The following is a 12,233-nucleotide window of genomic DNA, read 5'->3' on the forward strand; positions in this document are numbered from 1 at the left end:
CAGATCCAGCCCTTCCCCAGGGAAGAAGGGTTGGGAAGCCCAGATAACGCCCAGCATTAACCAGAGCTTCAGCTGTGAAGCTAAATTGCTACCAATCGAACCCAACTGTCCTTGCTAAAAACCAGGATGAATCCCACACAAGTTGCTCCTGCTCCCAACTTCCTCCCAGGCCTTGAGGCTTTCTTCTGCTCTCTGCTCACTTCTTGACCCAAGAGTACGTGGCACCAGGAGCGCCTGACCCTGAAGCCCCAGGGGCCTTGTCAGCAGACAGCAAAACATGATGGGGAATCTTCCAAAGCAACGCATCCTTTCAAACATGCCATTTCAGGCAAGAGACAAGCACTGACAAATTTTCAGTTTTATTAAAAAAAATCTAGCAGCAAAACCTGTAACAATTCAAAAAAAAAAAAAAAAAAAAAGAACATGACACAGAGAAAGAGACAGAGATGGAGAGAGACAGGCTTGGGGTTTTCTGCACCATTCAATCAAGTTCCTTGTAGCGGGCAAACATGACTCTCCTGACAGCATCTCGGTAAGTCTCGTTGGACTGCCTCTTGTTGGGCTTCCCTTGGGCCCCCAAGCCAGGTCCCTTCTTCCGATTTTCCACCTGGAAACAGACACAACTAGGATTAGTGATTTCTGCTCTTTGCCTGCTTCTTCTGCCTGCAAAGAAAAAGCTTCCCCTGCGCTGCTTCAGGACAGCCGACTGCTGCCACGTGGATAGGGATAAGAAGAAACGACGTGTTCCTCCAAAAGCTGTTTGGGAGAAACTCCAGGCCTTTGTGGGCAACAAAAGCACAGGCAACAAGTGCCCAGTGCGAATAAATCCATAGGATAGTCTGCAGAGACCAGCACTAGCATATGGTGCAGTAGGAGCAGGCAGCCAAAATGCGCAATGCCAGCAGACGAGAGGCATCCGTGTGCAAGCATGGATCGAAGCAGAGCAAACGAAAGTGCCAGCAAGAAAGCTGGGTGCCCAGGGAGCTGTTTGCAGTTAGCCTGCACTTGCAGGAGCTCAGCTGTTCTCTCCTCTAATAGTGTTCCCATGGGATCTGGTAGCGCACTTAGAATTTCAACCAGTTTTTAACGACTGGCTTTTGCAGCCAATGTCTGAATTTTTCATTAATACCTGCCTAGAGTTAGCCCAGGAGAGCTGAAGGCTGAAAGTTTCCCTTGCTTTTAAGTCTAACTTCTCTGGCTAGCAGAGATGTGATCAATTAGGCCGGGAGATCAAAGTCCTGTGGGGCTGAAGTGGGCACATGGCTTTGCCCAGCAGGACTTGGAAGTGGGAAGAAGGCACATCTCTAGGGCTCTTTGGTGAGGTTTCTATAGGGATTGTATGAGGGCTGTGCCTTGCAATCAGCTTCCCCCTCCAGGCCCAGGAGTCCCAATTGGAGGTCAGACCTCCCAGAGCGCATCGCTAGAGCTGGCTCTTTGACAAGGCCCGTTTTATGGCCGCAGGAAGCTCTCCACGAGGACCAAACAACAGCTGGAGCGAGTTCCTGCTATCTAAACCGATGAGGGAAAGTTGCCTTGTGTGTGTGGGCTCAAGCAAGCACGTCACAAAGCCTCAAATATTTGCCTTTAACAATATACTCAACTGCGAGCTGGGTGTCGCAATGCAAGCTGCACTGCAAGTTGTGGTGCCCTTCGATGAGGAGCTGGCACCATGCAGCAAGGCAGCCAGGAGACAAACCCGCTGTGGCAAGCAGCTCCAGCTGCAAGGGTTCGGTGCTGCCCACCAGCCCCATGGCAAGCAAAGCCCCAGGCTGTTTGTTAATGCTGTGTCCAGGCATCCCATGTCACCCACTGAACATGTTTCTGCAGAAGAGTGGCCTCAGCAGTCTTTTAAAGCCCTCTGTGGTGTCGGTGTGACTGTCTGCACGTGAATTAATCCACTGGAAAAGGCTCTGTCTTATTTGCTTGACTGACCATGTTATCCCGCAGCTGCTAAGACTGCTTTCCCTGCCACTCTAGAGATGACGTTTAACCTAGCTCTGCAGCACTCTGCCCAGTGTCAAACCGTGCCCTCAGCCCTGCCCATACAGCTGTGTGGGGGCAAGGGAAACAACCCACAGGGGAACAGCCTTCCTTGCAACTCAGGTAAGCCCCCACATGCTGTCCCAAGGGCGTACCTGAGCTGTGTGGGGGAGCAGGAGCTAGCAGCAGTGGGTATGAACCACTCAGGGAATCACCAAGAAGGACAAAACACGTGAAGTTATTTCAAACTGCAGGTTTGAAATAAAAACCAAGCATCAAGTGCAATGAACACATTAATACCTTGTCGCAGGTAAAGCCTCTCCAGACCAGACTGTCCCAGAAGGCACGATCTACCCAGCCCTGCTTATTTCTAAAGTTCTTTTCAGATGATGTACACTGGTATTCCCTTTCAAAGCCCAGCACTTAGAATTGCAGCAAGAGCCTCAGCAGGTGCAGACACACAGCAGCACACACCCAGGGGCTGTGGCTGTGCTCACCCCTCCCAGCAGGAGGTGAACCTTTTCTCCCCGTTGACGTGGCTGCAGAGAGCACTGAGCTGGTGACCTGCTCAAATCCCAGCCTGCTTTTGGGCAGGTATTAATCAGACGCTCACGCCCTCCTTACTCACCGTCAGTTCGTTTTGAACCCCTCCAGATCCATAAGGATTCTAAACCTTTTCTCCCGCCAACATACTCGCAGTCCCTCCCCGCCTGCAAAGCTAATCAGCGCGCATATTACTGCATCGAGCGGGTGCTGAGTCACACAGCCTGACTCCTGTTGGAGCTGGGAACTCCCTCCAGCTCTCTCGGGCCACATTACCAGCTTGAACAACAGTGATTCATTCTGAAGGGAAGGGAAGGCTCACCTCCATTGGTGAGGCTGTACCCTGCTGGTTGTAGCCAAGGCCTTTCGTCCACCCTGTGGACTGCAACATTCGGTTTCCTTTGTTGTTACTGTCAATCCTTGGATCGTAGTCACTGGAAAAGAGATGGAATCAATTGTACAGCTTTGCAGTGTTTTGAACACATGCCAGAGATGTTTAGCTCTGCTAATAGCACCTTCATTGACATTCAAACCTCTCCTGAGGGGTATTTCCAGTTGTTTACAAGGAACACACTGCCTGAAGAAACCAACACGGTGCACTGTGTGCAGGGTTCAGACACCTCTGACAGTGTAGCTAACTCCCTGTCCCACCTCAGGGGATAATACACCGGGACACAGGAAATGAGCTCAGGCTCCAAAATATTTATGGTACAAGAAGGCCTGAAGCATTATGTTCTTGTATTTCTTAATCTGAGTTTTAGCAACAGCAAGAAAGTGAAGTCTAATCCCTGCTGCTCCAGGAGATCTTTTTCTCCCAGTGCTGTGAGCATTGTGGTCACCAAGCTCAACAGATGCGGTGTTGATTTGGACACGCCTTCTCCCACCTTGTCATTACTCATCCAAAACCATTATCCAAAACCCATAGTTTTGAAAACTGTTCTGCACAAAAATAGCTTCCTGCATTCAGACAAGTTCTACTTTCTGGCTGCTGCTGACACTGCACACAAACTGCTTTAGTTTATCCACACCTTTTCCAGGAAAACAGAGGGAAGAGAAGAAACAGATTTTTTTAAACTGCAAAATGTGAAGGAAAGGTCCCCTTTTGAGGTGCTGTAGCAGAAGGGAACAGGCACGTAACCAGTTTTGTCTTCAACACATGCCTAGCAGTTCCTCAGCCCACTGGAACACATGAGCTTGCAGCAGGCAGACCTTTTGAGAGCTCCACACAGCACGCACTTTCTTCCTACACCTACTCTGCCTGAGATGGAAACAGCTAGCGTTCCTCTGAGTCAGTAGAACAGAAGAAACACAGCTTTGCTCCTTCTTCTGATGGCTAAATGCCAGGAAAGGAGGACAGCAAGTGCCTTGAGGATGTGCTGACTGGGAATGAACCACGCTCTGCTCCCTATGTCCGGCCAGGCACCCTCAAAACCCCCATCCTACCCATACAGTACCCATCTGCATGTCTCTGCCTTCCCCAAAGCCCTTATCTCCAGCTCTGCACTACATAACCCTCGCCTCTTTCTGCCTTCTCTGAGAAGTCCTGCAGCTTCTGACAGACTTGCACTTTGGGGAACTCTGCCCACAAGAATCACAGCCTGATCGTTACTCTTGCATGTAACCCCACCAGCCAATTCCTGGCCTCAGTGTGCCAGCAGCACACGTGCCATCATGGCATCAGCAGCCCCAAAGACATCCAACCAAGAGCAGACATTACCTCTCCGAGTCCCGGTCATATCTGAGTCGTTTCCTCTCTGGTGAATCCATTTGCTGGAACTTCTCCCTTCGGTCATTTCCTTTGTCTTTGTACCTCCCCTTCACAACAGAAAGAACAAATTAAGTACAGGAGCTACAGAAGGATTTGACACTGCACAGGTAGCTCTCACCTCAGCCACTAATCCTCAACTGAGATCTGAAGGAAATCTGTCCTGCAGACCCACAAACACCAGATGTTTCTAGGACCCACAATCCACTTATTCTGTCCTGATGGCATCTGTTGCTGCCAGACCGATGGTCGCAGCCTTCCCACTATGGCACTCTGAGCAGCTCTGCTAGCTTCTGAACAGCAGCCACAGCTCTCCCATTCCTGGCCAGGCAGCAGCAGCTGCCCATACACTGCATCAGTTTCAAATAGAAATCTGTGTCCCACGTAGCTTATAGCCCCACGCTGGCTCGCAGGGTGACAGAACCACCACTCAGAGCCTTCTGGGAGGAAGGCAACCTGCTCCTAGAAGTCACGCCACAATCTAGAAGTCCAAATGCAGAGCATGTCCGCATTTCATTTTAAGACTCTTTGCCCAGGCTACAGACAAGTGTAAAAGAGGAAGGTCTGCCTGGACCAATGTTCCCCCTAGCACAGGATGACAAAGAGAAGTCTGCCCACCACCACAGACTCACCTCACGCTCTCTCTTCTCCAAATATGCCAGTTCCTGCTCAGATCGTTTGATCTTCATGTGTATCTCCAGGTTTTGCTGGAAGAAGGAAAACAGAAGTCAGAGTCAGCAGAGGACACAAGCTTCCCCATTTGCTGCAGTATAAATAAAGCAGCATGCCCTTGCACCTGCATTAATCCAGATGCAACAGCCCCCCATGCAGCCCAGACGACCTGCTCACCCACCAGGAAAGGCTGTGGGACAGCCTTTCCAGCCCCACAGTAGGAAAGGCAAGCAGTCCTATTTTAACTTGCATGCAGTTTGGTCCTCCCAGAAGCAAGAGCTCAATGCAGAACATCGGAAGGCATGCCTAAACTTCTTCCTGCTATTGCACTTGAATGTGCCAGCAGCCCACTCTCCCCAAACTTGAGCTGTATCACTATAGCTTAAAAAGTCACAACCTGCTATTATGGCACTCTCAAGGCAGGAGCAAGCAGCTCACACAATGCTTTGAGCAGAGCTTTGATGGGAACTTTGCCTGCTACTGTGTCAAACTCAGAACAGCTCTTCCCACACAGTCACTGCATCTTCTCCCTCTATCACAAAGCTCTTGAGCCAACGGCAGCTCACATCACACATACAGCCCCCCCGCCACCAGCTCCCCCATACCTTGTGCAGGTTGGAGAGCTGCTGGTGCTTGATGAGCACTTCCTTGTTGGGAAACTGCCTCCTGCACAGCAAGCAAGCCAGCTTGTTCCAGTCAGTCAGCTTGTCGTCGTTCACCTTGGCCTTCCTCTGCTGCTCCTCGCGCTGTGCTGGTGGGTGGGGAGGTGGCAGCCACTGCGCCTGTTCCTCCTCTTCCTCCTCCTCTTCGTTGTCACTGTCTCCTCCGTACTCTCCCAGAAGACCTATCAGAGGGTTCACCACCTTGGGCTGAGGGAAGAGGCAGAAAAACGTGACAGGTTGTCGCACAAAGCCTTCTCTGCCAAGCTGGGCTCTGCTTCCCCAGCATTGTGAAGCAAACTGCCCTGGCCATTCTGTCTCCAATGCTCTCCCCAACAGCAGGAGAAGCTGGCACTTCTGCCACCCAAGGTCAGAGCCAGGCTGTGGTGAGCCCCCCTAGTCACCTGCCCTACCTCAAACAAGCCAAAAATAGATCCTATGGAGCATCTTACCGGGGCTGCACTCTCATCCTTCTTCACAGAGGGAGGTAATGGTTTCTTAAAGACGTCTTCTGCAGAGAACTTCTCCTCTCCAGACTCATTCTAAAACAATCGAGACCAGGTGTTAAGACTGCTGTAGCACAGCTTCAGTGCAAGCAGCAACTAATCACACGTTTAACAGGCCTCCAAGGAAACCAGGCAGTCAGAAGAAATGAGGTGGTGTTTTTGGTGGCAGACATTCCAATTCTGGGCATCGCCCAAACTATTTCTCCTGGAGGTAGGCCCTTGGTTTCAGGGACAGCTGAAGCAGTTGCCATGCTGCCTCAGCCTGATCCACTCTCACCCTCTGCTAGACTGTGATGCTGGCCATGGCCCCAGCTGCAGCTTAAACCAGTGAGGGAGCTGGTGCAGGGCCAGCTCAACATTTCAACAGCTCTGCATGCACAAAGGATGTGGAGATCATGTGCAAAGCAGCCCCCAGAGCCGGTCAGCACAGGACCAGGGAAGCTCACCAGTGCATGACGAGCTCCAGTCCTGCTTCACTGGGAAAGAACAGACCAAGCAGAAGTACTACATGTGGGGAGAGGAAAGGATGACAATGCCAGTTTCCTCTGCCATGTCTGTGGTACAGTAAATGACCAGGCTCAACACAGCTCTTTGATTTTCAGGATTTTCTCCTGGACAGAGACCACCGAAGACTGTAGTTACCTAGCACTGTAACAGGATGAGGCTGTGATGCTCACTTGCATGCTCAGCAGCACAAACAATAGGCTTGGGTGAAGCTTTACATCTACATTCTTTACAGAGAATTGCTCTGATGTTGCTCTGATGCCCTGGACACGCTCTAGTTCAGTGGTTCATTAGCTACTCATGTTTGACTGGGGAAAGACAAGAGCTATGCAACATCTTACCAAGCTTGCACTTTCGTCCTTTTTCACAGAGGGTGGTAATGGCTTTTTGAAGACATCTTCTGTGAAGAACCTCTCCTCTCCAGGCTCATTCTAAAAAACCCAAGATTGGGCATTAGACCATTAGTAGCACGGGACTCAGGGTGCACACAGCAGCCACAAAGCCAGTTCAGAGCATCCGTGGAAACCAGAAAGCCAGGAAAAGCGATGAGGGCATTTCTGCTGCAGATGCTTTCACACTCCATTCAACCAAGACCAACGTTTATCCTCAGTCAATGCCCTTGTAAGCAGGCATTCTCCACACCAGATGAGATTCCTTGGCAGGCTTGGTACCATCATCAGGGACAATTACTCCCCTCAGGTCCCAACTCCCCAGGACCAAGCACGCCACAGAGCACATCCAGACCAACGGGTAAGGAAGAAAAAAATCTGCACTTGTGACTAAAACACTTCTACCAACTCCTGTGGTCGAATTCACTCTACTCGGCATTCCTCAGGCCGAGTCAGTATCCCAGCACAGTTGTGGAAGTTCCTGCGCAGAACACCCACACTCAAACATTGTTTTGGACAGCTACTCCCACTCAGCAGTTCCCCACATTGGGGAAATAACATTTGCTCACTGGGAGTAGCACTAAAGGGCTGGACTCTGGGAGGAACCGTACAGGATGTCCGTGATGAACTCCTATCTGCGTTCGATCTTGGTTCACCTTTGCAGTCCATCTGCACCGCTTGCTTCATCTTCCTGTCTGTCTGTGATGTTTGGAGGGGGCAGGAACTGTGGTTAGGGAAGAGCTGAATCTCTGTTATTATCTGACCTGATATGTTCAGATACGCCTTCTATGTTTTTGCTGGCTCTGTTACAACAGTTGGGTGCTTTCAGCAACAGGGAGTGAAATGCGAGTCTCAATTACATGGCTGTTCTGAATCCTTTAGCATAAGGAAGGGATAAGAAGTCCTGACTTAATGCTGGGAGACAAAAATTTCAAGAACTTGTCCCCGCCTGGCCAGATCCATGTTCCTGGCCTGCTGGTGACCCCATGTATTTCATCACTTTCTCTCACAGACTCTCCCCTTTTTGAATCCTCTAAGAATTACTCTCTTTTTTTCTAATATCAATTACCTCAACCTCCTGGCCTCAGATCTCTGACCATTCTGACATCTGGAGTTATTTACCTTAGAAGAAGTATTTTTCCCTTTCTCCTTTTTGTCCCTGTTGTCCCTGTTGTCTCTGTTGTATGGTTCCTTCCTTTCATTTGTCCATTCTTGGCTTCCATGTCGCCGCCTTTTGTTCTCTACAGGTGATGAGCAGGCTTCTCGGTCTATCGTGACTTCTCTCTGAAAGAGGCATAGAAAAAAAAAAACCTTAGCTGAAACCCTACAATCTTCGTATCAGACTTTTTGTCCTTATTTGGCTGAGGAGACCAGCACAGTAAGAAGGGACTGCAGAGCCTCAGATGGATGAAGGAAAAGGCTTTAGGACCTTGCTGGGGCAGAAGACTGTCTACTACAGCTAAGCCACGAGAGCACAACCCTGCTCACAAAGAGCATGGACATTTCCAGTTTCATAAAAACAAGACAACAGTTCCAGAGAACCTCAGCAGATGGCTCTTTTTTGGGATCCTTGTAACTATTGCTGGCCGGGCTTAGGGAGCAAACGGATGAAGACAGAGCTCTGTTGTCCCTCTTCTAGTAGAGGGTCACATGTTTTCAAGTAAAGCTGAGCAAGGATGCTCTTTTCTTAAGTCTGCTAACCACAGAGACCAACAGCCTTCCTTCAGAGGCCAAGGAGGCAACCACAGCAAATGGTTCAACACGCAGCTGATGGACTCCTAGCCTCTCATGTTAACATTTTGGAACACAGATCTCTTTTATACAGGTCAGAGAACTGAGCAAGAGAAACAAAGCTGACTCTGTGTCTTACGCCGTTCTATGCTAGCCCTCTTCAGGCTGCAAAATCAAAGAAAGGCAGTTTGTAAGAACATGTCACGTGTAAAGCTTCCTTCACATGCACTCACCTGAGTCCTGGGGTCGTAGTATGTCCCAGCTATGGGATCATAGTAATTCCCAGTTTCAGGATCGTAAATGTATGTGGACACATCTGATGGAGCTGAATGGAGAGACGAGTTAACATCAGTCTTACAAATGCAGAACTTGCTCTTTACAAAGAGAAAAGCAAGAGTAAACCTTGCACTGTCAAAAGGATCAAGAGTGGGAAAGAAGCAATTTTCTCCCCTGGTAAGACAGGTGAGAGCAGTCCTCACATCACTCTACCTGCATCTTTTCTCTCTAAGGAGTAATAAGGTAGGTAAGTTTTCACAGTTCTGTTTTAGGACTGGCAAAAATTCCACATCAAAACACACTTACAGGGGCTGTGCTGAGATCACCAGATCACAGCACTTGACCGGACAAAGATATGAAATTCAGTAATTTCCCAAAGAATGGGTTGATGTGTTCCAGGCTCTGTTTCCACCCACCCCTGTGAACAAGGAAGATCTGTGCTCTTATAAACAATCTCCTGTTTGAAGCGATGATGCTCCCCACATCCCTTCTGTCTCTGGGTGCATGAAAGCTCCCGACAAGAAACAGAGCAAACTGTTTCTACTGGAAAAGCCAAACGCTTTAAGGGTAGGGCCATAATACGAGGAACGTCTCACATTTCCAAAAATATTATTTAGACAGAGCTCAGCAATGCTACATGTATGTTAGTTAAACAATTATGGCAGGGGGTTCTGGCTACTGGCACTGCTGCAGTGTATTTTCCTCTGTCTCATCTGGAAATTACCAGGCTGATTTTATCCCATCAGTATGCTATAACAAGGAAAAGCAAGCAGCAAGTTTTCTTTATCTGCATGTAGCTTTTGCACAGTAAAAGTATGGAGAAACCCATTATCAGATAGGAAAATGTGACTAAACAAAGTTGGCAAAGGAACTCAGAAGTGGGTGTAGCAAATAAACCTACTCTTAGTCTTTAAAATATTTTTGGGCTGATTTCTACATGTCAGTGCCCTTTTAAGGAAGTAAAGTCTCCACAGTAGGAGTGAGGCAGAGCTTAACTTACACTGTGCTCTGGTGCGTCTCTGTGATTCGTTGCCCCTCCTGTCTCTCATGCCCCTTCTGCCCTGGATTAAGTGAACAACACAAACAGATCAGAGACTCTCTGACAGACATCATATTGCTTCTCCTCCCTCCCACGGGCCCAAAGTTCAGGAAAACAGTTATTTAGCTCCTCTAAATAGAACACAATCAGGCATAATTTTTCATCTACAGAATGAGGGACAGTATTGCAAGGCACGAGACCTCCATAGCCCCCCTGAATCTTTAAATCAGCTACTCATGGCAATCCATTTGAAAGCCCCAAACCTGTTCAATATGGGAAAAGCCTTGCAGTCTGTAACACAACCACTGAAGAAGATAGGCTCTCTTCAGGAACTGAGATCAGCCACCAGTAAGTCAACCTGTAAAAGCCTGTTACACAGTAATCCAGACCCAAATTCCCTAATGCAGCATCTGTGCTGACCCACATTTCTGTGTGCATTATAATTGTTGTGGCACAGTAGCAGTGAAGAGCATACTTGAGCATTATTACCCCACCTTCCAGCATGCTGAAGTTTCAGCAGTCCAAAGGGAAAAAGCCTAACAAAGTCATGCCCACTGCCCTCGATGCTCCCACCCTTCCCTCCCTGTGCAGCTGTGCAGGCCTACCTGTCCATAGTAGGAATTGTCACTGTGCTCCCCGTAGTCATTCCTGCTGAAATAAGCATTGCAAGTAAACATCTGGCTTCAAGTTAACCTCAGTGTACTCAAAATGATCAGCAGAACCAATAAAGACAGAAAGACCATCTTCACTGGCCACATGTCAGATTGTGTTCATGCCAGGAGACAGAGAGGCTTTGCAGATCGCTGTCTCCACTAGAGTTATGCCCCCTCTCTGCTTAATCAAAGAGCAGCTGAATCTCCCCAACTGCTTTTGAAAAAAAAACCACCACCAAACCTATTAATTCCTTCACAATGAGATCTGACAGCTGGACAACAGAAAGCCACCTACTACAGTGGCTAGTCCCATACTGCTCAGACCCTGAAGCTTCTTCTAGCTCTGATACCTCACTGTGCACTTTGTTAGGCTGCAGGAACATCTGCACTAATTCATTTACCAACCTCTAAGGATGAGGTCTGACAACACATCTCCAGCCTCGCAGCACGTCACACAAAGGGCAACCCTACTGACTTATTCATCCTTACCTTCTCCTCCCAGTAGCAAGATTCACTTCCACCGTACGACCATCAATGCACATAGGGGGATCCAGATTCTGCAGTATCTTTAGCACTCTCAGTGCCTCCTGTAAAATGAAAGGAGAATTTCACGTCTCTGCGAAGTGAAGTCTGTTTCTGCCTGAAGAGAAGGTACATCCTGCGCCTACAGGATGACCAGAACAGGACAAGAAACACAATACTCTAAATATTAGTGAGAGATATTTAGGGTGTGACAAAAAGGATAAAAAGGATAAATAGGATAAATAGGATCTCTGCTTGTCCCACAGCCGTTTTCAGCAGCCAGCTAGGGACTGTGTTCTCCTAGGGCTGCTGGACATTGCAGCACCATATGGCGTCTGTTGCCCCACAGAGTTTTGGTGAACACTCTCTGGACCAATGCAAAAACACAGCTACAGAGTCTGGAAATCACTCTGGCTAAGGAGAAAATGTGAACCCTCCAGCATGGAACTGTCTGTTAATTAAGATTCTTGCCTTTTGTGGACAGAAGCCATATAATTCAAGTTCCCTGCAAACAAAATACCTGTGCAAGAGACGGTCCAGTTTAGGAGGGTCTACAGAGATACGTATCAGGGCAAGAAACTCACTCAACATCACAGTTTGTGACAACATTCTTTAGCTCCTCATGTCTTTAACTTGTGATCAGCAGATGTATCAGATGTTCCCTGTGTCTAGCCAGACAAGCAGGAGTGGTCAGTAACTCTCCACAGAGCAGCTGCCCAACAAGTACAGCTATTTCTTAGAGTCTTTTGTTCCTGTGCCTCCTCTACTTCTACAAGCCACAGATGCCAACAGGGGGAGCATGTGAAAACAGGAAATTACTTACAGCATGTGAGTCCAGTTCAATGAAGCCATAGGTCTGCCCCATCCGGCCAGCTTTGTTCTTCATGATGCGCACTCTGGACGTGGAGATCTGCACGTATGGAGCCAGGAGCCCCACAATCACTTCTGGGGGGGTGAATCGTGTAATACGCTTCAGCATAATTGCTGAGAAGGA

The 12,233-nt window shown here is 48.6% G+C and overlaps 1 protein-coding gene across 5 annotated transcripts in view; it reads right to left on the reverse strand.

The window, feature by feature from the left end:
* Positions 1–343: 343 nt before the first annotated feature.
* Positions 344–12,233, reverse strand: part of RBM6 (RNA binding motif protein 6) — a 52,171-nt gene continuing 40,281 nt past the window's right edge. For 4 of the 5 annotated variants that reach the window (XM_068694995.1, XM_068694994.1, XM_068694996.1 and 1 more), the window contains 13 exons: positions 12,063–12,223; positions 11,207–11,304; positions 10,670–10,715; positions 10,026–10,086; positions 8,983–9,074; positions 8,141–8,302; positions 6,971–7,060; positions 6,072–6,161; positions 5,566–5,829; positions 4,921–4,995; positions 4,241–4,338; positions 2,846–2,957; positions 344–607 (listed from right to left, as the gene is read on the reverse strand). In XM_068694995.1, coding sequence (XP_068551096.1) covers positions 482–607; positions 2,846–2,957; positions 4,241–4,338; positions 4,921–4,995; positions 5,566–5,829; positions 6,072–6,161; positions 6,971–7,060; positions 8,141–8,302; positions 8,983–9,074; positions 10,026–10,086; positions 10,670–10,715; positions 11,207–11,304; positions 12,063–12,223 — 1,475 coding nt within the window. In that variant the 3' untranslated portion in view covers positions 344–481. The remainder of the gene's footprint in view (positions 608–2,845; positions 2,958–4,240; positions 4,339–4,920; positions 4,996–5,565; positions 5,830–6,071; positions 6,162–6,970; positions 7,061–8,140; positions 8,303–8,982; positions 9,075–10,025; positions 10,087–10,669; positions 10,716–11,206; positions 11,305–12,062; positions 12,224–12,233) is intronic. The other variant, XM_068694993.1, reaches the window with a different exon arrangement.

This window comes from Anas acuta, chromosome 11 (assembly GCF_963932015.1).
Source record: "Anas acuta chromosome 11, bAnaAcu1.1, whole genome shotgun sequence".
Lineage (NCBI taxonomy): Eukaryota > Metazoa > Chordata > Aves > Anseriformes > Anatidae > Anas > Anas acuta.